Source organism: Cuculus canorus, chromosome 1 (assembly GCF_017976375.1).
Source record: "Cuculus canorus isolate bCucCan1 chromosome 1, bCucCan1.pri, whole genome shotgun sequence".
Lineage (NCBI taxonomy): Eukaryota > Metazoa > Chordata > Aves > Cuculiformes > Cuculidae > Cuculus > Cuculus canorus.
Window position 1 is genome coordinate 119,644,675 of NC_071401.1, and position 26,486 is coordinate 119,671,160.

A 26,486-nucleotide genomic window follows, 5' to 3' on the forward strand; every position below is an offset into this window, starting at 1 on the left:
ACAGGACAGCCCCGACATTCACACTATGTGTCTGAGAATGTTGTCCAAATGCTTCTAGAATATTGTCATGCTTGGTGCCATGACTGCTTCCCTGGGGAACTGTTCCAGTGCTCCCCCAACCTCTGGGCAAAGAACCTTTTCCTAACATCCAACCTAAACCTCCCTGGCATGTCTTCCTGACATTCCCTTGGGTGCTACCATTGGTCACCAGAGAGAAGAGATCAGCTCCTCCTCCTTCTCTCATGAAGAAGCAGTAAAATGCTATGAGGTGTTCCCTCACTCTCCGCTTCTCCACGCTGAACAGATTAGATTAGATTCAGATTAGAAGTTTATACTAGATAGTAGGAAGAATTCTTTTACGCTGAGGGTGGTGAGGCACTGGCACAGGTTGCGCAGAGAGGCAGTAGAAGCCCCATCCCAGAAACATTCAAGGCCAGATAGGATGGGGCTTTGAGAAACCTGATCCAGTGCGAGGTGTTCCTGCTCACTGCAAGGGCGTTGCAAGTGGATGACCTTTATGGTCCCTTCTAACCCAAAGGATGTGAAGGTCCTTGGTTGATGAGAAGCTCAACATGATCCAGCAATGTGCGCTCATAGCCCAGATGGCCAAACGTAACCTGGGCTGCATCAAAAGAAGCGTGGCCAGCAGGTCCACGGATGTGACTCTGCCCTTCTGTTCCTCTCTTATGAGACCTCACCTGGAGTATTGTGTCCAGTTCTGGAATTCTTAACATAAGAAGGATATGAAGCTGTTGGAACAGGTTCAGAGGAGGGCTACAAAGATGATCTGAGGGCTGGAGCACCTCCCATACAAGGACAGGCTGAGTTGGGCTTGTTCAGCCTGGAGAAGAGAAGGCTCAGAGGAGATCTTATAGCAACTTTCCAGTACTTGAAGGGGGCCTACAGGAAAGTTGGGAAGGGACTGTTTACAAAGGATTGTAGTGGTAGGACAAGAGGCAACGGGTATAAACTGGAGAGAGGCAGATTTAGACTGGACATTAGGAAGAATTTCTTCACAATGAGAGTGGTGAGACACTGGCACAGGTTGCCCAGGGAAGTTGTAGCTACCCCATCCCTGGAGGTGTTCAAGGCCAGGTTGGATGGGGCCTTGAGCAGCCTGGTTTGGTGGGAGGTGTCTCTGCCCATGGCAGGGGGGTTGGAACTGGATGATCTTTAAGGTCCTTCCAACCCAAACCATTCTATGATTCCATGATTCTATGATTCTATGATTCTATATTTTCCCTGGTGTTTTCAAGGTGTTCGTGAAGCACCGGGAAGAAGATCCTAGGCGTCACTGCCAGAGTGCAAAGTGTTCCAAGGAGCCTCCCGCACCCACACCTTCCCCCCTACCTGTCTGCACAGTTTTTTTAATATAAATAAACACGTTTTTAATCAGTTTGTGCCGCCGGCGGCGGGCGCTGTGTGCGCGGCTGCGGGGCGGCGGGTGCAGGTGCGGCGGCGGGAGGCGGTTCCCGCGGAGGGAGGGCAGTGTCCTGTCCCCGGGACAGGTGCCACGGGAAGGGGAGGTGCTGTGGGTGCGGCGGGGTGGCCTGTCGCTTGTCCCCAGGCGGGCGGAGGAGGCAGCGCCATGGCCCCTCTCGGGCGCTGCCGGGGAGCGCCGCTGCTGCTGCTGCTGGCGGGGCTGCCGGCCGGTGAGTGGGGTCCCTGCCAGGGGGTTTCCCTGCCCTGGGAATTCTACAAGAAAGTTGGAGAGGGACTATTCATAAAGCCTTGTGGTGATAGGACGAGGGGGAACGAGTATAAACTGGAGAGGGGCAGATTTAGACTGGACAAAAGGAGGAATTTCTTCACCATGAGGGCGGTGAGGCACTGGCACAGGTTGCCCAGGGAAGTTGTGGCTGCCCCATCTCTGAAGGTGTTCAAGACCAGGTTGGATGGGGCCTTGGGCAGCCTGGTCTGGTGGGATGTCCCTGCCTCCCGTGGCAGGGGGATTGGAAATGGATGATCCTTAAGGTCCCTTCCAGCCCTAGGTGCGGCTAGGAGGAAGTGGCCGCCTGCTTCCTGGCAGCCTCCCGGCTCGCTCGTGTGTGGGAGTTTTGGTCTGGACCAGAGCGCAAACACGGAGGGGCTCTCCTGGGGCTGGTCGCAAGCGCCCACCCCAGCCTTTGCTGCTGGCTCGGCAGCCCCAGCCTCTCTGGTGACCTGGGGTGGCTGCAGCGCTTCCATACCTGCTAGATGCACGCCTGTGTGGAGAGGAGGAACTCACCTCCGTGTCCGCAAGCCGAGTCCTTTCTGCCAAGCTTCTTAGGTTTCTTGACTCCTTCTGATCTCCTGTAGGAAATATAATCATCATTTTGCTTCTTGGATGCCTGGGTCTTTACTTTAAATACCAAAGTTCAGTTTTTCACAGAGAACCAGTAAAAGAAACACATAACCCCCCCCCCCCCAAAAAAAAAAAAACCAAACACGTGGAGGTGTGCTTGTTGATTGTCCTGTTTAACAGCCATATTCCTGCCTGATGTTCTAGCTAAAACCTGGCTTCACTGGCCCTGAAGGACAGTTTCTTGGATGTGAAGACGTAGGCCTGAGGGAGCAGTAACTTACTAGGTTGGTAGAGTTCAGATTTGTTCTTTCCAACCAGGTTAAGGATAGCAGCATGCAGTTCAAATTTAGGAACTGGCCTTAATGTCATAACTTCTCCATTTTCTTGGAGGAGTTTGGTATGAAACATCAGATGTGCAGAGACATCTGAGTGTCCTCTGATGGGAACCTCGTTAAAAAAATAAGGAACTTACCTTTCAACTCGGACTGTTCTTATTACATCTGTTCTGCAAAAGGATCCCTTTAATGAAGAGCATCTCACCCAAGAGATGCTACTGTAGGAAGCTCATGGAAAATCTGGTTCTGTGTCCATGAGCCTCAACAGGTCAGAATTGATATGGCAATTTATTTGATCTCCAGGATTTGCCAGTCTTGAGAGTTTGTATCTTGGATTGGTTTGTGTGATTTCCTGAGGCAGGATCCTGTGGGTCAGCTCTTTCACAATGAAAGCTGAAATAAGGTGTATTGAGCTACAGTGTAGTTAGATAAGAGCCACTGTAACTACTTGTCACCAGTCTTGCCTCTGTCTCGCCTACAGTATTGTAATAGAGATGTTTGGGTTTGCTAGCAGTCTGCACAGCTGCTGGTATTTCTATGTTTAAGTGCGTGTGCATACGTTTTATTTTTTGGAAAAGCTTTGGACTCAGACTGTACCCGGGTCGCTGTGTTTGTTTGATATTTTTAAGGCAAATGAGTTTGCTCTGGCAGTGCTTAGAGTTGGCTGTCTAGGAGTCCATTTCAAACCAGAAACCGAGTGCATACTGCGTTGAGAATGTCCTACTGCAGAATCACTTGTTGAAGCTGTGTTGTACCTCTGCAGCATGTTTTCCAGCCAGTGGAAGCTGGGCCAACTTGCGTTTGCCTGTACTGTGGAGCTGCAGCCTGAGAGGACACTGAAAGAATGATGCTTGCAGTTGTGATCCTGATGTTACTACATAGTCCCTTGTTCCCTTGCTGGCATCCTCAAAATGTGTAGTATAGGGAAAGTCTTCGCATGTATGATAAAAAATTGAGTGCTGATTCGTGGTGGTGGGCATTTTTGGTTGGCCGCTTCCAAACCTCCCCTTTTACTTGTCTCCTTTTTTGCTGTCATGCTTCTTCGTTAAGAAGCAGCTTGCATAGGGCTGCGTGCCCTGTTCTCTGGGGTTTACTCCAGGCAGGGCATCCCACGCTTTCTCCGTGCTGTTTGTACTGCCTTATCGAAGGCCACTGGTGATAACTTTGCTATTGTTAATGACAAGCACAATTTACTGTATTATCAAAGTTTAAATAAGATAGAGATGTGTCTGGACTGTGGTTAAAATAATGCATAGCTTATGTGAAACTTTGTAGAACCTTCCTCAGCAGGTATAGCTGCTTGGATAGAAAATGTTGTGAGGTTGTTATAGATGAATTCTAAACATACATTACAATATCTTCATTAAAAAGGAAAAAAAAAAAAGGGTAATTGATGTGTGGTGTTCTGAAGTGGCAATAAATAGGTTAACTATAATGCTGCAGCTCAAAAGTTGTATTGGCTTATTCCTGTTCACCACTAGCTAACATTCTGATGACTGTCTAGTGAGACCTTGGTAAAATTCATTTGGTGTTTATATGAATGGATGGCACTGCAGTACTTTGCTGTAGGATGGCAAAGCAAAACAGTCCCATCCTCTGTGCTTTGGGGCCCAATGAATTATGTCCCCTAGCTTGGAGGGACAGCTTTCCCCATGCAGAAAGAGAGCACCAGGTGACCTACTACATAATGGCTACTAGCAGTTGCTTTGAAGAAAATAATTCAATCCACAAGGCAGGCCAGAGCAGGTGGCTAAAGCTGCTTTCTGTCAGGGAAAGATGGGACTTGCATTCTAACCAGGATTTGTAACTGAGCAGCTTCACCAGAGGGGCTGGTGAGGTCTGTAATTGCAGGTCCTGGATGAAGGCAAGAGAGATGTACATCAGTGGTTGGTCTGGTGCAGAGTGAAAGTTGCAATGCAATGTCTGTTCCTGCTGGCTGACTGCCTTCTGTATTCTCGTTTGCAGGTTACCTCTCCCTGATGGTGACAGTGCAGGATGTTGAACGTTATACCACCTTATTTGCCAGTGTTACCCTCAAGTGTGACTACAGCACCTCAGCACAGCTGCAGGACGTGGTGGTGACCTGGCGCTTCAAATCCTTCTGCAAGGACCCCATCTTTGACTACTACTCGGTCTGTAAGTGTCAGGCTTGTCCTCCAAGGAATCCCCCTTCAATGGCAAGGAAGGGGGAGGCAGACTTACTGGGGATATACAGGCTTTTGACCTCTACCTGCCCACAGACCAGGTCGGATGGTGGTATTTCCCTGCAGTCCAAGAAAATACAGGTCATGTCTGTGACCTCCTTTGCAGTGTCAAGTCTTTATGATAGGACGCATGTGTCAGTCTTGGCAGCCCCACCTTATGCTTCAGCAAGTTTGAAAGCAAGGGCCCTGCAACAAGTGGACTTTATGATTTCATGGTGGACTGTATGGTTGGAGCGCTGGAGCTAGATACCTGTGACCAAGTGTTACTGATTTTAGGAAGTAGAACGCATGCATTTTCGAGGGTACAAAGTCTTCTAAGTAATAACATTTAGTACTGGTGGCAGCACTCCATGTGCAGACATTCTAGTGTGTGCAGCCTTAATTCAGGAGTATTTAAGATGGTTAAGGTGGAATGTAAACTGCATCCTGGGGTGTATCAAATACTATATAACCAGCTGATCAAAAGTGGTGATGATCCTGCTATGTTTAGTGTTGGCATGGCCTCACCTTGAGTACTGTGTGCAGTTCTGGGCCCAATAATTTAAGAAGGATGTGAAGTTCCTTGAACGCGTCCAGAGGGAGGCAACACAGCTGGTCACAGGACTGGAAGGAATTGTTCTATAAGGAGAGGCTAAGCACTTCAGGCTTGTCTAGTTTGGAGAAAAAGAGGCTGAGAGATGACCTCATTGTCTTCTGCAGCTTCCTGTGGAGGGGAAGTGGAGAGGGAGGTGCTGATCTCTTCTCCCTGGTATCCAGCAATAGGCTGCATGCGAATGGTTCAAAGCTGCACCAGGGGAGGTTTAGACTGGATATTAGGAGTATATATCCTCTCCCTCTCCGTCTCCCTTTCCCTCTCCTCATACTGCAGTATGTTTAAGCTGCCAAACCTTAGCTGCTGATCCCAGCTTAACGTGAGTCCTTTGAGCCCAGGCTCAAACCAATAACCCCAACAGGGACAGAAAGCATGAAGGTCACAGTGTTTGCTTAGTTGGATCTCTCTTCATGATCCATTGTAGATACAGCAATGGAGGAACCTTTGAAAATCTGTGTCCTCTCCTCTCTTCCTTGCAAACTATTTACAGACAATTATGGCTGTCTGTATTGGTTGTCTGTCCAAATTCATTGTCTCACTCAGATCCCAAATATCTGGAACATAGTTTATATTGTGTGCCTGCCATAAGACTATTGGATAGAAATTGCCTCTAGCCCTCCATTAATTCTTTTGGGTCTCTCTACATGTGATCCTTAGCTGGAATCAGATGATGGATTTTCTTCTGTCTTTATGAGCTCCACTACATCTATGGAGATGCAGGAGGGAAAGGGAGACAATCCCTACAGCAGCTGATGTATATCGGAAGTTTTTGTTTGGTAAAATATCATACTTTCATTTTAGTTCCGGTACTCCTCGGAGTTTTATGGCTTTTTTATCCTTGCAGTTTATCTTCATACTCCAAGCTGCCCTCCAGCCTATCAGAATTAGCTTCTTTCTACTTTTGTTCTTTAATCTATGAGCACAAGAGGCACCTCCTCTGCAGCTCCTGAATTTTCAAAATCTCTGACGTTCTTGTAGCCCTACACCTGTTTTCCTTTGTATACTCCAAAGCAACTTGTGTTTCAAAGCTGTTTTGGAGCCATGCTTTGTATTACTAAACTAAAGCAAATACATGCATTCAAGAGTTTCTCTGCTGCTCACATGGGGATAGAAATTGGTCCTTTGAAATAACTTTTGGCATCTTATTTGATGGTGTGTCTTTGTAGCATACCAGGCTGGTTTAGGTCTTGGCCAAGACCCATCTACTGACTGCAATGACAGCCAGCGAAAGGTGCGCATTGTCATCCAGAAATCTGGGCAGAAGGAGCCTGTGCTGGGCATTGACTACCAGCAACGAAAGATCACCATTCAGAACCGTAAGTGACTTGACCCCCCAGCCAGGGAGTCAGCTCAGTAACTATCTGATATCTGGGCCTGCCAAGTGAAGAGAAGCATAAATACGGCTAATGTAATCTGTAGCTTACATATTCTGTGAGGTGGCAATGAAATAAGAGTTGTGAAGGGCCCTGTCCCAGCTAGCCTGAGGGTATTGGAGGCACTGCAAGCTAAGGCTAGTCTGAGGGTGTCTGAGCATTTTGCTGAAGAGCGTAAAAGTATCTGAGGAGCCCAGAGGCTAGAAAAAAGTTCTTTCTCTTAAGTAGTACTTCTTAGTTGTACAGATGCATTATATGCTCCTTGCTGTCCCTGGAGCAACAGCTGCTACTACTGCCAGAAGAGTTCTTGGGATGGCTGGCCTAATGGGGACAGTGATCTGTGTTCCAGAACCAGGAGGATTGCCCGCAGTGGCTATCTGTTAACATCCATCACCCAGCAGCTTGTCGGTTGTTTCACTCCATGCAGAACTAGTCCCACTTCTCTAAGTAGTGTTGTCTTCCAGTAAGACAAAGAAAAATGGAACTGGAGGTTGATACTGTTTTACAGGAATTCTCAGTGGACTTTAAGTGGGATTGCTTGAAGATGATGGCTACGCTTGGGAAGAGGGGAGATGCAGTATTATATGTCACCTGCAGGCAGAGGGCCCTCTTAGACTGGGGCCTGAAAGTCACTCAGAGTTTTTGTTGTTTTGGAAGTCTGTTACTCCCAAATAGCCTGCTAACCTTCCGGTCCCTCTCCCACAGGGGCAGACCTTGTCATCAGTGAGGTCATGTGGTGGGACCATGGTGTGTACTACTGCACTGTGGAAGCACCAGGAGATACCTCAGGTGATGCAGACAAAGAAGTTAAGCTGATCGTTCTCCGTAAGTGCTTGTGGTTTGTTTTCTGGATGGCAGATACCTCCTGTTCTCTTGCTCCCTGCCCCAAGATATCTCCAGCAGTGGATAAATACTCAGTAATGTACAATGCTCTGGTACATTAGGTTTCTCTTTCTCTTCTATTTTTTCCCACAGACTGGCTCACAGTACTCTTCATCGTTCTCGGTGGCCTCCTTCTCCTTATGCTGATTGGAATATGCTGGTGCCAGTGCTGCCCCCAGTATTGCTGCTGCCACGTCCCATGTGTCTGCTGCCCAACCCGGTGCTGCTGTAATGAAGAAGGTGAGATTTAAGCAAATGTGCATCCATTTATGACTCCTATCAAGAAAAAATCTTGACTCAGAGCTTGCTGAGCTCTGCTTTCTCTCTCCAGTTTAGCATCCATATAGCCTGAGACATTTCTTTGGCCAATATGACTTGTGTTTGAGATTAGAGGAGTGGAGCTAGGATACATGTAGCCCATCTTGTTTCTCTATGTCTCCTTTCAGAAGTTCCTCTCCACTCACACCTTGCTGCCAACAGCTCTCTTGTCATTCAGGGCATAATCACATCCCTTGTATGAGTAGCTCAGGACTTTTCTTCCCTGTCTTGTGGTTCATATGCCTGTGCACGTGAGGAAGGCAAGTGAATGCCTTGCTGCTACTCTCCAAGCTGGCCTAACCTTCAAGCGTGTTGCTATGAGGGGTAATTACATTAAATTAAAAATGGAATTTTCTATCTGCCTGTTATTTTCAGAGCTGCTCCTTCTCCGAGAAAAAAAATTGTTTGTTATAGTTTGGGCAGGAAGTGAGGAGGAAGAAAGGACAAAAACTGTCTTGGTGATCAGCCCTGTAAATGCATTCTGAGGTTCTGAAGGTCAAGAGAAACTTTGTTGTGCTAATTTTTAGTGGTAATAAAGATTCTTTCTGCAGCCAGACGCTGTTCACTTAGTAAGGCCAGTGTTTTGTTTTGACTAGGAAGGTCCCCTAACCTCTGTGTTCCTGTAACTGAAACTTAGTAGCACAGAAGGTGAAATAGCTACTACATAGTTTACACCATCTTACAGAAACAAAATGCAAAAATTATATTTATTTATCACTGAAATTGACAGATTCTTCCCCAGATGCTGCAAAGGGTGGATTTATGAACAAGGAGCTGTGTTTCTGGTTTCCCTTTACTGGCAAAAGAGCTATTTGGTATACCTTGGGTATTAGTAAGTTGGGAGAGTTTTAGATTTAAGATTATTTGTCTAGCCCTTGCAAAGAGTGAACAGAGCATCCCTTTCATTTGCTAAAAGCAAAATAAAACACTTTCTGGGGGCTTTAGAAGCTGACAAGTAAAATGCATGCTGTTGAGAAGGCCATGGAAATTTGGTAGAAAAATCCCTTTCCATAAAGGCAGAGAGAGGTGGTGGAGGTAAGACTCGCACCTCCAGACTTCCAAGTTCCCATCAAAAAAGGGATTGAGAATATGTCTGAGCTCTTTTCTGTTTTTCTGTGCTGTGGGAGGTGATAGCACACTTCAGATTGTTGTCTTTCCAGCCTTCTGTTGAGGATAAGTTAGAGGGATTCTTGCAGGATTCACAAAACCTCTCCCTGCTCATGAGGGAAGGTACAGATGAGTCCAGCCTCCTTGACTGGCCGCTGAATTCTGTGACTGTAACCTCCACCCCACTTGCCTACTCTCTTTATCTACTTTGCAAAGGATCCTTGTGCCTGCTCCCGTCCTCTGCTGTATCTTCACTTCATCCTGCCTCTCACTTACTTTTTTACACTCCAAGAATTGAACTGGAGGCCTTGAAAAACACGAGTAGATACAAGGGGCATTTAAAAAAACATTCCTGAGCAATAACAGTTCCACACAACTGATCAGAAGGTAGAAATCCGCAACTAAATCTTTGGGGTTAAAGTGCGAGTACCAATGACTTCTTCCCAATTATTGTCCACTAGAGGGTAGCCTAGATCTGCTGAACAGTCATAGATGCTGTTGAGACAAAGTAATTCTGGGGGTTTTAAGTCAGGTCATTAACTAACAAGATTTTGAATGTAGTAATAAAAGAAGTGCATTGTTTGAGTAATTCAGAATTGGTGTACAGAAACATTAACGTGCCCTAGGAGCAAGGCAATTATATTCCCCCTGGAAAGCCCTGAGAAAAGCCAACTACGGTAAATATGTTTATGACCTTCTTGGGTTCTTATTCATTCCTTTTCTACTGTGGACTTCTTCCACTAATGAATTGGTGCAAAATAGGTTATACTTGCACCTGGGTCTGACGAGGTTGGAAAATATTTTTTTAATAATTGGATAATAGGCCCAGCAGCTGTAAAGTCTGTCAAAGGTGAAGAACAACCTTTCTCAGCAGGGAGTAAGTGAAGTGAAGAACATAACATTCTGCCAAAGTTTTATAGCAGATATGAGTTTTGGAGTTAGAGTGAATCTGACCTTCCTCAGATAAACGTGCTCTTTAAGAAAAGATCTGTAACTTTGCTTCCATTTTCAGCTGGGAAACCAGAGTAAATATCAGGTTCAAACTTGAAGGCAAAATGTCTGGGAAAGGAAGACAGGATGAAGGAAGTCCAAGGGTAATTCTGCATTTGTTCAGCTGTAGGGAGAGATCAGAGAATTACAGAGACTTTGGTCTTAGTGACTTTATACCCTAAGGAGGAGAACCCTAAGTAGGTATCCCACAGCTGCTGGGCCTTTCACTCCAAAGACTGGTGAAAACCCAGGGATGCGCACTCAGCAGATGCTAGGTAATTTTCAAGGTGATAACTGAAGGGATGGGACAGGAGGAGGTAAGGCCTTTCCCTTTTTTTTATCCTTTTTAGTTTTGCTCTTTCTGTCTTCCTCTGAGTTTGAAACTTAAACTGGAGGAAAATCCCTTGGAGGGAGGGGGAATTTAAGGAAATTTGACATAAAATGCTTGAAATCTGCTACGTCAGGTCACACAGCTTTGAAGAAAAATCAGAGTATTAGGATTAAGAATCCTGAAGTTTCCAGCTTTGTATTTCATTCTTGTTAGAGACAGACTGGGCAGGGGGAGGGAGTTTGGAGTGGAGAACAAAGTGGAGCTGTACGAGCTGTGGGAAAAAGGAAGGATGTGTCAAGAGGCATGGCGAGTCCCTGTTTTGCTGCTAGTGGTGCTCTGTATATATTCAGTGAAATAGCTAGAGGAGGATGTTTAATAACTGGAGTGCTACCTAAAAAGGAGACCTCTATCTCAAAGACCATGCAGTGTAAATGCTACCCGTTGCAAATGAACCCAGGGGACAGAATTAATTGGAGCTTAGCGGTAGCCTGGTTTCTTAAAGAAGCAAGGCTTCTGTGCAGTCAGTGCTGTCTGTCTATCCTATGTCTCTTCCTCTCTGATAGCTTTTAATTTCATCAACCAACTTCAGCCAGATTTATCAGAGGGGTAATGTCTCAAAGGCAATTTGTTTCTCTCTGTCTCCTGAACTGCATAACCAGGAATGTTCCATTCATGCCTGACCAGAGAAGAGGCTGCAGTAAAAGCCCGCTGCTTCTGAAACTCCAGAGAAGCCATATCAAAGAATTTTTGCAAAAGCCCCATTGCAGAAAAGCTTCACCCAGTAATGCCAAACAAACCATGCGGAGTCAGGCTTCATGAGGTCTGGGGCTTGCAGAATTTTCTTGCTTGTAAACTTGAGTTTTGCTTGTCTAGTAGAAGAAGTAAACTTCTGTAAGGCTTTTTTTCGGTATTCCGAAATAAGAAGTTGCTATGAGTGATGGTTTCAAAGACGGGGATGGTGAGGTTGTCTTTTTAGGGGAGGTGAGATAGATGTGCTGAAAAAAGTGAAGTGGAATTGGAGGCTGACCTCATGAATAGAGGTCTGGAGTTAGCAGCGGTGGAAAAGCAGTGAGGGAGAAATGTGTCCACTGAGTTTGTTCCTTTGGCACACTGGACATTGCTGCTGAGAACAGGAAATTTAGTTTGTTCATAAGTTTGACCACACTGTCCTAAGGGATTTAATTTTAGCAGTCAGGCTGAGGTAAATTACAGACAGACAGCAAGAGCAGTTGAAAAGACTAGGAGAGCTGGACAATGCACCGTTGAGTGCCCTATTTGTGGAACAGAGAGGAAATGATGGAGTATGGTGTGAAAAATATCATCTGTACAGAGTCTACATGAAAGTGGCAAAAAAAAGTCTTGTTTAGCTGTAAATCAAAGCCAAAAGATGAGCTGAAAGTTTTAGGAGAGAGAGAACAGTGTGGGTTATCTTGCTATATCAAACATTATTTCCCACCTTTCTGCAACTGTACTTATAATGGCAGGGCAGGTCAAAGTCTTGCATTTGGTTATGTGCTGTGTACTTAATCATAGTGCCATTTGTTCCCAGTTGCTGGAACTGAACCTTGAATGTCAGGCAGTAACCTTTTTCTTCTGTTTTAGGTATCTTTTTGAAGCTGTACAACTTTGTACTAGAATTTCCCGTGCGCTCGTTTAACTTTGTCGTGGCGTGGAGAGAGCTTTTCTTTCTGTCAATTTCCTATACCTGATTACATCCAAAGGATGTGATACAAACAACAGATCACATCCATTTGTCTGTCAATCAAAATGTCATGTGGTTTGCAAGCTGTACTCTCTGGATAGCTGCTGTAAGCTTTCTTCTTTTTCTTTTACAGTACTGGAACGGCATCGGTTCATGAAGCAGGCTCAGGCACTTGCACCTTGGATGGCACCCAAGATGTTCTATGGAGGTGGCGACAGGAACTCACAACTTTCCTCTTACCTACTGAACCCTTTACTGCAAAGAGGTGAGACCATAGGCATCATTTCAGAGGGAAATTGGGATGAGAAACAGATAACTGCTCTGGGACATCCAGCAGAGAGGCTTCAGATTCTCTACTACAAAAGAGAGAAAGATGTTCTTACCATGACAGCTCTGCTACATCTGCAGCGTACTATAGACTTGTGAGGGCTCAGTGCTGGGTGAAGTAGTTTAATGCTAACTGAGGTATATCTGTGCTACACCCCAGTGACTGCAGGGTAAATATACCCAGCTTATCTCACTTCATGTGGTAGAGGAGGGTACTGTCTCTTTGTTTTGCTGTGCTGGTCACGGTCAACTCCTAATAGCCAAAACTGACATGAAAAGTGAGGTGCAATTTGTTTGATTTCTTATCAAATGCCTAGTCTTCAAATGATTAAGGGCAAACTGCCTTCTGTGCAATAGATCTAGCCTGCATGCAGCAAAATGTGAAGGACTCCTTAAAGAACTGGGAAGAATTTTCCAGTTGTTCTGCCCCTAAACCGCTCATATTAGTGATATTTATTTGTAACTTTGATGGAGGAGGGAAGATGGAGTGAATATCGGAAGTCCTAGAGAAATAAGCGATAAAATAACTTATTACCAGTAATATTTAACTGCCCAAGGAGAATAAGGGAATTCAACATAATTACTTCTCAAATAAATAAAATGTCTTTTTCATCTGAAATTAGCTTTTCATCACTACACAGCACTCACAGATTTACTCCATGTCTGTCTGATGAGTCTTAACTATTGTTTGAAGAAATAGTTTGCAAACATCCTAAATGCTAGGTTCAAGATGTTTGAGTATCTAATCTGTAGCCCACTAGTTAATTCTACAGTTACCATTTTTCCTAGCCAGAGCACAGTTTTCCTTAGGAAGATCTGGTGACTGAGCCACCAAGATTTAAGGTAAAATACACAGAGTCTTCTCAAGGAAATCCATGTGCATGCTGGCAGGCAATGGACAAGTAAGTTTCTCAGGCAGTTTCTTAGCTTGTGTTTTCACAATCCTTGAACCTCGTGTGCTTAATTTTCCCTTAAATCTGTTTCTGGTCAGCTTTTTAGAGATGTTGGGTAGAAGGGACTTCTAAGGTCATCTAGTCTTACCTCTTGCTCAAAGCAGGACTGTCACAATTCTCAGTCACATGAACTGTGGCTTTATCCAGCCAAATCTTAGAAACCTGCAAGAGTGGCGATTCCATGACTTCTTTAGGCAACCGTTCCAGAGCTGGACCAGTCTCTTAGTGAAAAACCTTCTCCATTTGCTACTTATATTTATACATATGGGTGTGTGTGTCTTTGTGAATAAATATAAAAATGTCTTTTTCTTTAGCAGCATTGGTTCATATTTCTTCCAGTTCAATGAGATATAAGAGGAAACTATGAACTTTCTCTGATTCTTTTAAAATAAAATTTGTTATCAATGCTGTAGGAAGAAAGATGTTCCTCTCTGTAAACACAAAAACTGTATTTGCAAGTGTGCTGGATGACTTTGATTTCTTACCTCTGTACTGCCCAAAACTCTAGGCAGATCATGCTGCAACTTACTAGTTACTACTTTTTGCACCTTACCTGTTCTGTATGTGCTTGTTGTGGTGCTTGAGACTTGCTTAGCTCTTGCAGTGAGGAGGAGCAGGAGAGGCTCAAAAGCAATGCAGCCAGGATCATTAGTGCAGAAGGACCCTCTCTGTTGCTTCCCTTTGACTTGCTGCATTCTTCTGTGCTTTTATCCTTAGATGTCTCTTTGCAGAACAGTCTTCCACTGGTGCAGCCACAAGCTCAACTTTCCGCTAACAAGGGTGTTTTGGACTATCTGGAGTCTGAAATTCAAAACCTTAATATGTCACAGCTCCGGCCATCCTCCCACCAGCGGCAGGCTGTGCAGCCCAGCTTGCTGTCCTCCCTGGGCTCGGAGATCATGCCACCTCCTCTCACCAATCACATCTCCTCCATCCATGGGAGCAGCAACTCCTCACGGCCACAGAGAGCTGCCAACACCACTAGACCCTGGGACTCCATAGCAGAGGACAAGAGGGAAAACCGGAGGGGGCCCTTGCCTTCCAATGGGGATTCATATTCCAGCTACAGTCAGGAGCCCTGGGACAGGCAGCGAGAGGACCATCATCACAGGCTGAGGACAGGTGGCTACAATGGCAGGCTCCAAAACTCCAAAAGGGATGTGTCACCCCCACGCCAGAGCGAGAGGGGCAAAAGTAGTGGCAGCAGCTCTAGTTTCTATCCGGAGGAGGCCAAGGAGCGCTCCAGCCACCATCGTGGCAGGAGACAAGAGCCTACAGGGAGGCTAGACTACCAGCACCACACCAGCAGGAGCAACAACTCGGGTCAGCGGCGGCACAGCTACTCTCCCCCTTCTCGCCGGGGGTCATGGAGCTCCTCAGAAGAGCAAGTCCGTCCTCCAATGAAAAACCGCAAGCGGCGGCACCAGTCCCGAGAATGGCCAGAAGATAAACCCCCCAGTTATTGCTCATTAGAAGTCATCTCAGGTCAGGACAAGAAGCATAAAGACATTGCAGGGCCACGTTCGGTGAGTCAGATGCCTTTTTGCTTTTGCATCAAAGGGAAGAGGTGGATTTGGGGGAGTGAGAGTGCTCTCTGCAGCTTGTTGTCTTTCAAATGGATGGCAAGCAGCACTGGCTGCCCTGCACAGCTTGTTATGAAGAAGCTGCTGAGTCCTCTGCCTTCAGACGTGTTGCATGGCTTTAGTGTGTTCAGAGCCAAAGTGAGCCATCAAACAAAGTAGGTCCCCTGTCACGTCCCACACTGGATGACATATTATACCCTCTCACTCCTGTCCCCACCTAGAGCCATTTTGGGCTCTATGTGTTGGAGTTAGAATAGCTGCTGTCCAGGCACTGCCTGGGGAGGAGGCACTTCCAGTGGAGGCAGCAGTATTGAGTATCCCTCTGCAGCCCTCTGTGGTGTTGGTTTACTTCTGATTTCTTTTAACGTGTACAGGATTCTCCCATTACCCATCTCCAACATTTAATTTTTGCAGTACCTTGGTGGTATATTTAAGATGGTTCATATGGGAAAGCATCCAGGTAAGATGCCTAAAGCTACGTGAAACAGGCTTTTAAGATCACGAGTGGCGATAGTGGCGAGAAACATGTGGTTCTTCAGGCCAGGTGGAAGAGAGTGGCTCACTTGTTGGGACTCCAGAGAACTGAATATGCATTATAAGGTCAGGGGACAGCTATTGTCCACAGTTCATCTTGTCAGTTTATACTGGGACTAGATTTCAGGTATCAACCTAAGTGTGAAAAGCTTCATATCCAATTGCTAGTTTCCAAGTTAGACAATGTATTCCCCCTTAAAAAAGAAGATTTTTTTAAAATAAAAAATTAAGTGTCCATTGTCACATATATGCAGAATTTTACCAGGTGGGAATCTTCTCAAAGGGCTGAATCTTGCACATTACCATTTTCCCTTCTGAGTTTTGGAAGGAAGTGCAGTTCTAGTCCCATCTGGAATGTGTGTATGTAGGAATGGTTTTGTTATGGTGCTCAGAGGAGGTAAGAAAACATATGATTTCCATTCATCGTTCCTTGTTCCTGAATCTTTTATTTTCTCTTGCAGGACAAAGGAAGTTCCCACAGTGGAAGAAGCATTGTCATTTAATGCCAGTACTGGAAGAACTAAGATTTCCACTAGACTCCTCTTAGCTTTTCTACTATGTGCATTGAGATGGCTGCTTTTGATTGAACAGACAACCAGCAAACAAACCAGATGAAGCAGGTTCCTCTTAGACTTATGGCTCTGAAGAATCCGTCTAGGGCCCATGAAAGCAATATGTATCCCCTTTTTATTCTTGCTGTGACTTAGAAAATTAGGTTTGCAATGGGATGTGATATGTGGAAAACATTCTATTGGAAACAGTAGATTTATTTTTTTTTTTAGTAAATGGTGTATTCCCAGTCCTTAAAGAGAGATACCAGTTGTCTTTTTTAGGTGCTCTGGCACTGCAAGGAGCCTAGTCCATTGCACACCAGTTACTGGATCACATCTCCAATGATCACAGAGTTGTAAAATCACAGGACAGTAGAATAATTTAGGTTGGAAGAGGCCTCAGGAGGTCATGAGATCCAGCCTCCTAGGAGTCTGGCGTAGGGAAGAACAGCATCTCCCTTCTAAAGCCTTCTGTTGTGCTTCAGAATGTGCGATATTTGCTGCTTCTGCCCAGCTGCCCAGCGTGGTTGGGGCAGTCGCTTCCTTTTGTCCCACATAAGCCTTTCTCCCAAAGAGAAGAGTTGCAGCGCTGGAAGGATATTTCACTGCCTTAACAAGAGCTCACTAGCATGTCTGCAAATTGCCAGCTTATGTTCCCTATACTGACTGAAACAATCAGCTCTACTCTAAGTTTAGAACTTAGTGCTTTAAAAGATACTTCTTCTAGCCTTAAAACCAGACTGGAATTTATTTGTAAACTTAAAGGGCTAAATTTATGAAGGTTTGGCTGTCACTACAGGGACTGAGCAAGGGATGACTACTGTTCCTAACACCGTGGACCAGAATTTCCTTCAAATTCTAGGAAGCATGACTTTGGTGGATATATATTTCCTAAGCCATGTACTCTTTTTCCATGCATTTTATATTCTCCCTTTGACCTCTGTGGCATGTATCATATTCACGGCGTGGGATAAAGGGCTCTGAAGAAATCTTACAGTCACCATTCTTACTGTTGTCCTTGACACTTTTAACACCTCCATGTGTGGTGCATCTGTTCTATAGCTAGATTACAGGGAGTTCTCATCTCTTATCTTGCAACTGAAACAGCATTTCTGTACGCTCTTACAATAGCTGCAACAGAGAACAAGTTGCCATTTCTCCTTGATGTCGTTCCTTCACTGTGTTCATTTAAAATGTGCTGGAAAAAGAGAGATTCTCCTGATGCTGGCTGCTTCCCTGGTAAACTGGCTTACCAAAGGCACTTCTTGGATTCAAGAGACTTGACTGTTGGCAAGGAGCTTTTGGAGCATCTTGTGAATTATTCTGTAACCCAGGGGTGCTAGAGATTGGCCAGTATCAGTGACTGTATTGCCTAGCTTATTCCCCTGCCAGTGCCATGTGGGACACTTGTTACTATTTGTTCTGTAACATCCCAGTTACTGATGTGCTTATGCTTTCACTTGGAAGACTGACTTGGAGAGACTTTCACTTTGCCTACCTCCATTTTTTCTTTCCTTTGGACAATGATGGGAAACATCACACTGGGAGCAACTACTCCCAGCTGGATATTTGATGCAGTTGCTGGTCAGCCAAAGGCTACTGCAGAGAGTGCTCATTCTCCTACAGTCTCTTGGCTGACAGTGCTTATTTCTGATTCCTGTGTATGGAGATAAAGCAGGAAGAGCTGCTGTCTTCTCTGGTTGACTTTGTTTCAGAACCCAAGGCTTACTTTTTGAAGACAGAAGGGCTGTTTGCCAGCAGTTGCTGAAAGGGCTATAAGACTAACTACAAAATCTGAACTCAAGAAAGCAAGGCCGTATTAAGCATAGTCCTTGTCTGCATTAAACACAGACTGAATACTGTAAACTGGACATCTAAAATATAGGGAATTAAGTGTGTTCACAGAACTCACAAAGCCAGTATCACTCTTAAATCTGCTTCTCGGCCACTGGCTGTGAATAATTTTTATTCTTATTTAACGACATGCTGAGGATTTTATGCACCCTCTCTTCTATGATGTGCTAGTATTTTTATTAGTTAAGAGTTTATGGTGACTGGAAGGGCAGAAAATAATATGGGGCTGCTTTTTCCAAAACTAGCAGCCTGTTTTGACTTTAGCATTGCCCTCTGTGACTCTTAACAGATTCCCAGGGCCGTGCAGATTCTACTCTTGGAAGCTGAATTCACGGCTGGGAATTTGACTTTTTCCTTGTACTACCAATAGGTCCATATATCGTACAGGACAACTTCTTCCTGTCATCTCAATGCAGCCCAAATGTCCAGGTTTCAGGGAAGAGCTGCCTGTTTTTCCATCATCTATTGAGACACTAGTTGAGATGCCAAGATGGTTGCATGAGAAAGAGTTCACTTTCCTTCACATTCAAGTGTGCGTAAGCCAACAAGTGTCTGGCAAGTTTTCACAAGAGCAAGAACACCCTCACACAGCAAGAAAACCCAGATGACTCTGTAACAGTAGCAGTTGTTGAAGCTTACTGCTGTGGTATGAGCATAAGAACTGCAGAGCTTGTGCTTTTTAATCTAAATCCTACGAAGGAGCCCTCCATCTTTATTTGTTCCTCTAGTCCCCAGAATTGAGCTAGGGTGAATAATTGTAGATTGTGTGAACACAATTTGTGGTGTGTGAAGTCTGAAGAGTTTTATCTTTATCATACTTGAGCTCCTCTTCAGTAACTTTATTCATATTTATAGAAACATCAAACAATACTTTTCAGGGAAAATTGATTGTATCTCTGTCTTAAGTCTGTAACTTCTTAAATTGTGGCAGAAGCAGATTAGGTTATCCAGTAGGGAAGCAGAAAAGGTACCAGGTTTACTGGTCCTCAGACCATTGCAGTTCATAAAACACCATTTGGTGGGCTGTGAAATAATGACAAAGAAAATCTATATATGCATGCTTTACAACTGCAAGAAGACAGAAAAGCAGGAAGGAAGTAGGCTGTACTTTGAATGCTTATTTCTATTTTTAATTGGCTATAAATGAAAGCCGTTGAGACAGCACTGCACAATACTTTTTTTTTTTAACTTTTCCCCAGTAAGATTACAGGGTCTTTGACTTTTAATTTAAAAGAGAGAGAGAATTCAGCAGCTCAAATGCTGCACACTGAAAGAAATAACAGTAGGAAATAGCCTACTCGTATTCTTTCTGCATTGCAATTTATTCATGCTTAATTTTTCAGCCATTCAAAGACCTGATGTTCATATGTCAGCCCATTTGTGATGAAAAAAAGTTGGCTATGTTTTAAATATGGGAGTTATTGCCATTCTAGACTCTTATTCTTCCTGTCATGCAGTTGAAGGAATATACCTTACCCCCAAGAATGAATTTTCTGTCTCAGATAAAGTGCCTTGATAGCCACTGGAGTTACCCTAATTTAAAATAATAATTTCATGAGAAGCAACCATGGCACACGGGGCAGATAGATGCCCATGCTACTCTTGTCACCTGCTTTCCACCTCAGACCAGAGATTCATAAGTGTGATAAAAAAAATCATGTAATATTTCTTTAATTAAGAAAGGACTTGCAATATCTGGCTTTCTTGCTTATTTGCACAGCGCCCTGCCATTTTCGAATGCCGTTCCAGGAATGGAGGGCAAGGGCTGCTTCTTGTGCAATCATTGATCTGGTCTTGGCAAGTGCCTGTTTGGCAGTAGAAAGTGCTGAAGTGCCCAGTTGCTATCTCTGGGATTGTATTCATGATAGCACTGGCTAAAGTTAGGCTAACCTCAGAGGAGGAAAGTTACCTTGTGTGATAACAACCACAAAGCAAAGCTCTTCAGCAGGACATACTACTACATAGGGTAGCTAATACCCCTCTGTGTTTCTACCTCCAACAGCTTATCAGTTTAAAAAACCCACTTAATATAGTTAGAGCTTTCCTCTTGTCAACCTGACATAGCAGAGAAATGACACTTGAGGTTATATTAAATTAACCCCCACAAGTAATGACTACTCCTTGCTATTTCTTCTGTTTAATGTCTGTAATACGCCTTGTGCTGCTCTTCTGAATATTATTCCAGCTGTGAAAACAGATGGTAAACATGTAGATTTTCTTCAATGACTGTCAAATGTGTAATTAAAATATAAGAGAATTTTCAACCAATTGGTCTTGTGTGTTCTTCCTAGATGATAACTGCTCTTTAGTGTTTGTACCAGAAGTGGAACTGAAAATTCTTTGTTCTTACTTCTGGAATTAGCCTTGTTGTACCTTAGTAAGAAATTTCTGATGTTAGTTTTTGGACAAAAATGGCTTGCTTGTATGGGGGATTATTTTGTTCCTCTTATTTTGGGAGACTTTTTTTTTTTCTTTGCTTTTCTAAGAAGATAATTTGAATAAATACTCATCAAGAGAGTGCAAAAATGTCTGGGAAACCACTGGCAGTCCTCTTTAATGATGTAACTCACTGCAGCAGTCACTGACTTGGCTGCTACCTCTGTAAAACCAAAACCACTTACTGTTTGGTTCTAAAGTACTTCGAGCTCCATGAGGAGTCATCTAGGAATTTTGTTTGTTGATAATGAAGGTATTGGTTGAGCTTTTCACACTTGCCACATGTGATCGTCACCTAAGGAATAAGTGAGTCACCTAATAAATAAGGAGCTGACATAAGAATGGAGGTCTATTGGGTTTCACACAGTAGGCTTAATTTATGCCTCATGTCCTCCCCACTCCCCTGAGCTAATGCCCTTTGTTGCTCAGTGTTGCAGCCCTTCTGTCTCTCCACTATTGCTCAGTGCTTGCATGTGCCAAATACAGATGGCTGGCTTGACTAAAGACCCAGTGGGCACTTAGAACTAGAGCTATGGAAAAGTACACCCTAAAGGGGCAATGTAGCGGCTTTCTGACTGGAACTAGATCCCCAGGGAGCCTGGGGAGAAGTCATCATTGAATCATAGAATGGTTGGAAGGACCTTTGAAGATTACCTCATCCACCTGCCCCTGCCTTGGGCAGGGACATCTTTCACTAGATCAGGTTGCTCAAAGCCCTATCCAACCTGACCTTGAACACTTTGAATAATAGGGTGTCCACAGCTTCTCTGGGCAACGTATTCCAGTGTTGCACCACCATTGTCATAAATAATTCTTCCTCATATCCAATGTAAATCTACTGTCTTTCAATTTAAAACCATTTCCCCATGTCCTGTCACTACAGGCCTTGGTAAAAAGTTTCTGGTTTTCTTATAAGCTCCCTTTAAGTACAGAAAAACTATAACAAGGCCTTCCTGGAGCCTTCTCCTCTACAAACTGAAAAAGCCCAATTTTTTTCAGCCTTTCTTCATAGGAGAGGTATTCCAGCCCTCTGATTATTTTTTGTGGCCCTCTGGACACACCCTGACAGGTCGATGTCTTTATTGAGCTAGGAGCCTCAGAACTGGATATTTCCCCTGGGTAAGTTTTGATAGCTGGCTCAGATGCATGACATCGTGTCAGCCTGTACAAGAAGACTTGGGCATGGGGAAAGAAAAAATGTTAATGTATTTGTCGGAAATGGATGGTATAACGCCAATGGGCATAATAGCTACAAGTAAGTTCCAATAGTCAAAGCAATGAGGTTACAGCATAGGCTTTCCTGCAGGAAAAGTGGGAGCAAAATTCAGTCCAGCTCCAGCTACTGTTAATGTGGAATTTGGTCAACTTAGGAAAGGGGCCTCTATGACATGGTTGTCTGCAAAAGTAAGGGACTCAGTGACCCAGGAGTTGCCTTCCACATCTCTTGGGCTCAGGTCAGGCTGACCCTCCATTACCAAATCTCAGTACCAGGTCCAGAGTCCTCCACAGCTTCTTGCCTGTCCCACTGAGTTGGATATGCTTGCAAAAGAGCAAATAGGGAAACAAAGCAGGACCTTTGACCCCCTTGCTGTTGCTATATTAGCTCTGCATAAACGACAGTATCTCAGATGAGCATCTACCTCTGCTTCAGCCTGAGAAAGAAAGCAGGACAGGTAAGGGTTGAACTTTCTCTTCTGGGTGGTATGGACTTTGTTTCTTGGACACAGAGAAGTGAGTGGAGGTGGTCTTCTATTTTGCCCCATTTCTTATTGGAAGCCGAACTGTGAACCCTTCTCATGCTCTATAGCCAGGAATATTGCTGAAATAGAGAAGGGTGGGAGTGCTTGAGATGATCTGGATTGAAGTTGTGATGAATGCTCCATCAGACACTCATAAGTGAGCCAAGCCAGTGGGATTGCAGACTTTTAGTGTTGGAAGATATAAAACCTTTGTGCAGCTGCCTCCACCACAAGGACTGCAGGTTCTAAAGCAGGTAGGATGCTCAATGCTCTTGGGAAGTAAATTTATACCCTTTGTCTGCTGATGGAGAAACTGGCTCTAGGATTAGAAATCAAGGAAGAGTAGCAACAGAGTAACTGCTGCTGGTCAGCAAATGTCTGCTGAAGAGGGAATGGTAGCTTTTGGAGGAAATCTGTGCACAGAGGGAAATATAAATGGAAGGAAAGTTCCTTATTTTGGAACAAGAAGGAGCATTGACTTGAAGACACCTGGAATAGGATTTAGAAAAGCAGTTACAAGTCATAGACTTGCAGCTTTTTTTGCCGTTGCTATTCCTAGCACTTCAATGTTTTCTTCATGTAATTCTGAGTGATGCAGCCCTCTAATTCATGACATAAATCAAGTTTAACTTTTAAACATCTTTTTAAGTGCACCATGTTTGAAAATCTTGTTTAGATGGAATGTCACCTTTTCCAAGTACTATCATTTAAAGAGTTTCTGTAATTGTGGCTTTTTCCTAGACAGAATAAAGGAGGTTGGATAAAGTTGAGTTTGCACTTATTCCCTTTTGAGAACTTGTTCTACCTGGGCTACTATCTGCTGCGTTAATTCCAGTGTGGAAAAGGCAAAATAACCTAGTTGGGTCTTTCCTCAACTGGAGCAAGACAAAATACTCAGATCACCAGGGCACTGAGACAATCATTGTGTGTGATAGCAGAATTTTCTTTAGAGCAATCAAACAAAAAAACCAAACAAAACCATCCAACCTTATGTCTTTTTCAGTTGTACCTGTCTGTGGAGGAAACATACTGACCTCTGCCAATTTTAGTGGTCCACTCTTATGCTGGAAAAAGGAATTATAGCTCTTGTATAAAAGAAGTAGCTTTAACTGTCACATGTTTCTTGGAGCTCTAAAAGCTATTGTGGCCATTTGTGAATACACACATCAAAGTATGCTTTCATTTATACTGTTTTTCTTCATTCTTCGGAGCAAATGCCTCACGATCTTTCTTGTTCTCTCCTTCATGTATTGGTTAAGTCTGTTGCAAAAATCTGGGTTTAAACTGACACGTTTTATTTCTCCGAAAACAAACAAAATATTGTATGGTAATTCCAGCAGGTGTCTTGGTGTAGAGGGCATAACGGTACTGCAAACCATGCTGCAATCCAGGGCACTGGTGATAGCTCTGATTCTGCTTCTTAGCACCACTCTCCCTGGTAAGTCTGAAAAGCTTTTCTGTTTGCCTTCAAGCTCAGCTCTACATGTTCTCACCTAACTTAGAGAAGTCTGACCCATCCATAAAGTAGGACTGAAGCTTAATAACACAGTTCAAGACTATGAATATATGGTGCTTGGCAGTGTGGAACAACTCAGTAGGGGCCTTGAAAATTGTCTCTACCTGCTGCAAACACTCTGCCATGTAAGGCCTATGATGTAGGCACACAAAAAATGAGTATGAGGTGCTGTTGGATGCTGCTAGAGTGAATTTGGGGCAGCAGGGCTTTGAATCTCAGCATTTCAAGTGTCTTCAGACTATGCCTGGGGAAAGATGCTAGAGACATAGATAACTGGAGAAGCCTCACAGGTTTTACCTCCTCTTCCTCAGAAGTGCAGTCAAAGTCCGTTTTTGAGAGAGACCGTCGTGACTGGTTGGTTGTCCCTGACGCAATTGCAGCTTACATCTATGAAGCTGTGAACAAGGTGTCCCCTAAAGTTGGTCAGTTCTTGGTGGATGCTGCCCAGACTCCAGTAGTTGTTGGGACCAGGTATGGAAAGACCTTCTGCATTAGTGCTGCAATTGCTATGAGCTGAAAAGGAGCGGGAGGAGTGGGAGAAAGAACAGATCAAGTATCTATGTAGGGATACCCAATGAGAAATGAATCAGCAATCAAAGCCTGATACGGCTACAGTGGGAGCAGGGCATGGGAAGGTGGGGCAGGATGATGCAGTTTCTGGTGAAAGTGCAACCTCTTCCCAGGGATGCACACTGAACATATCAATGCTCATGGGGATAGCAGTTACTGCTCTTTATAAGTGGGTAGTGAGGGAGTGACCCACTGGCAGGTGGGAGATCAGCTGCCCTGGAAGGGGCTGGGCAGGTGCTGCAGTGCTGTCTGTGAAAGACCGAGTACTAAAGGTGCCAGGAAACACTGCTGCCATTTAACGCAAGTCACAGAATTGGGTCAAGCTGTAAATGCATATTCCCCAAAGGAGGGGAAAGCATTTCTTCCCAAAAGGGAAAAGCATGTTGATCTAAAACATACAGTTTCACATAACTGGTGGCAAATACATACTGCCTATTCTGGTCTTCTGAGGAAAACTTTTCTGGGATTGCTAAGGAGCTTTGCACTCTCAGTGACCTGCAGTATGATAACTACAGCAGACAGAGGTTACGCTCTTGTATTTGTGTATCTTACCACATACACTCTCTTCTACAGGAACTTCCTCATCAGAGAAACAACTAAACTCAGCATACTGGCTGAACAGATGATGGAAAAAATAAAGAACCTGTGGTATACAAAAGTCCTAGGCTACTAGCCAGATGAAGAGAAGTCCGCGTTTCCTGATGGGAGTTGGTAGCATACTTCTGTGTTCTTTTTCCCTCTGCCCCTACTACCAACCAAGATCAGTGAATAAGACAGAATCGATGCTCCTCTTAATGCCACTAGAGGGAACCCAGCTTCAAAAACCAAAGGACGGAAGGCATCTGCTGCAGTCTTCTCCCTCCAGAAAATCCGCTGCTGGGCATGGAGAAGGCAATGAGATTATAGAGTTCTTCTGTAGCCAAATCCTGAAAATTAATTCATCCTGAATGGCTTGGCCCTCTAATAAAAAAAAATGTTGGTTGTTACACTTCCTTAAGTTTCCTGTTTATATTAACAGTTACAAAATTACATACAGCTTGACATCCCATTCTGCTGAGAACATAGGTGTGATTAACAAGAAGTTGTTGCAGGCAATGCTAAAAAACCCCAGCCAGTGAGACACACGTAACTAGGCTCAGGTTCTTCCCAGGTGGGTGGGGGCATTACCTTATCATCTTTTGGGATATTCATGACACGGTAACCAGAACAGCACATCAGAAGAGACCATGAAATGTCGAGTCCTACTGATTACGCTCCTCCGTCACATAAGAAGCAAGTAGGTGCACCTGTATCAAGTATCTGAAGATTTCAGATCACTTGGGAAAACAAGTACTAGTAAACAGAACTGTCCATCAATCTGAGCAGGACTTTGAAAGCACTTTTCATCAGCCAACCAGTGAGGCTACCGAATAGCCTTTCCAAAGGAAGCAAATTTCTCACTGTCTTCAAGATGGAGGGTGATCAGTTTGTGAGAGGGGCACCGATGTCCCGGACTGCCTATGAAGACCTGGCAGGTCCTTGTCAGCCCTATGTATCTGCCTCATCTCAGGTGCCCATATCAGATAAAGAAATCCATCTACTTCTCAAGTAAGCAGAAACAAAGAGGCAATTTGTCTGAAATCACACTGGGAGACTGTTGCAGTGACCAAAAAAAAACCCTGCTAGCCTGAGATCTAGGAGTCACGTGCACTTGGGCAGAGCTAATACTTAAGAAGGAGAACATTGCTATAAAAGGAGATTTGCCCAGTAACAGCAAAGCAATGATACTGTCTTTAAAGACACATCTCCGTTTACTCTCCCCTCATTGGAGTCTTAAACCTAAAGCTTTGTTCTGCTTTAGCATTTCTCTTTTAACTGTCAAGGCTTGAGAACACCAATAACGGCTCTCATCTACACACCCTGCCTTTGGACCCGACAGCTACATCTATGCTCAATATCCAGTCACTCAGACCCATGGCTGGTCCTTGCTGGTGGGTTTTCTTGCATGCTGGGCCTATGTTGTAGGTAGCCTTGTCCTATGCTTAGTTTTGCTTCCTGGATGGACCTCAGAGCTATGCTGTAGCTTTGCCTCCATCCCTGCTTCCTGCCATCCTGAGTGGGCTTCCTGGCACAGCTTGTTCCCTTACCTTGACTGGGGCCATCAAATGACCCTGTCATAGTTACTACCTCATCTCTGCTTGGGTGCAGTGGGACTGTGTCCAGGCTGAGGGTGCCATTACCAGGGCTGTGCACTCTGCTGGCTCCTGGCTTGTCCTCCCTCTCTCTCTCTGGGAACATCTCAGCTCTTGCTGCTCCTTGACACTAT

The 26,486-nt window shown here is 44.4% G+C and overlaps 2 protein-coding genes across 3 annotated transcripts; both read left to right on the forward strand.

Annotated features, from left to right (window-relative positions):
• Positions 1-1,531: 1,531 nt before the first annotated feature.
• Positions 1,532-20,242, forward strand: ILDR1 (immunoglobulin like domain containing receptor 1). Its single transcript, XM_054056831.1, has 8 exons — positions 1,532-1,652; positions 4,585-4,755; positions 6,582-6,731; positions 7,494-7,613; positions 7,764-7,910; positions 12,252-12,383; positions 14,116-14,924; positions 15,977-20,242. Exons 1-8 carry the CDS (start codon positions 1,589-1,591, stop codon positions 16,016-16,018), a joined length of 1,635 nt encoding a protein of 544 aa, XP_053912806.1. The 5' UTR covers positions 1,532-1,588; the 3' UTR covers positions 16,019-20,242.
• A 1,674-nt stretch (positions 20,243-21,916) lies between these two features.
• Positions 21,917-25,173, forward strand: LOC104055791 (apovitellenin-1). Of its 2 annotated transcripts, none has more exons than XM_054087650.1 (4): positions 21,917-22,029; positions 23,433-23,533; positions 23,923-24,082; positions 24,755-25,173. In XM_054087650.1, the coding sequence occupies exons 2-4, from the start codon at positions 23,473-23,475 to the stop codon at positions 24,852-24,854; spliced, it is 321 nt and encodes a 106-aa protein (XP_053943625.1). In that variant the 5' UTR covers positions 21,917-22,029; positions 23,433-23,472; the 3' UTR covers positions 24,855-25,173. The 2 variants fall into 2 exon arrangements, with proteins under 2 accessions (XP_053943625.1, XP_009555264.1); XM_009556969.2 differs by having other exon boundaries at positions 21,984-22,029; positions 23,436-23,533.
• The last annotated feature ends 1,313 nt before the right edge of the window (positions 25,174-26,486 follow it).

Bases quoted from the DNA above. Each gene is read 5' to 3' on its own strand.
- LOC104055791 (XM_054087650.1), top strand. From the start codon at position 23,473: ATGCTGCAATCCAGGGCACTGGTGATAGCTCTGATTCTGCTTCTTAGC. The intron at 23,534-23,922 runs GTAAGTCTGAAA...CCTCTTCCTCAG, and splicing joins TCTTAGCACCACTCTCCCTG to AAGTGCAGTCAAAGTCCGTT. The intron at 24,083-24,754 runs GTATGGAAAGAC...TCTCTTCTACAG, and splicing joins CCAGTAGTTGTTGGGACCAG to GAACTTCCTCATCAGAGAAA.
- ILDR1 (XM_054056831.1), top strand. From the start codon at position 1,589: ATGGCCCCTCTCGGGCGCTGCCGGGGAGCGCCGCTGCTGCTGCTGCTG. The intron at 1,653-4,584 runs GTGAGTGGGGTC...TCTCGTTTGCAG, and splicing joins GCTGGCGGGGCTGCCGGCCG to GTTACCTCTCCCTGATGGTG. The intron at 14,925-15,976 runs GTGAGTCAGATG...TTTCTCTTGCAG, and splicing joins ACATTGCAGGGCCACGTTCG to GACAAAGGAAGTTCCCACAG.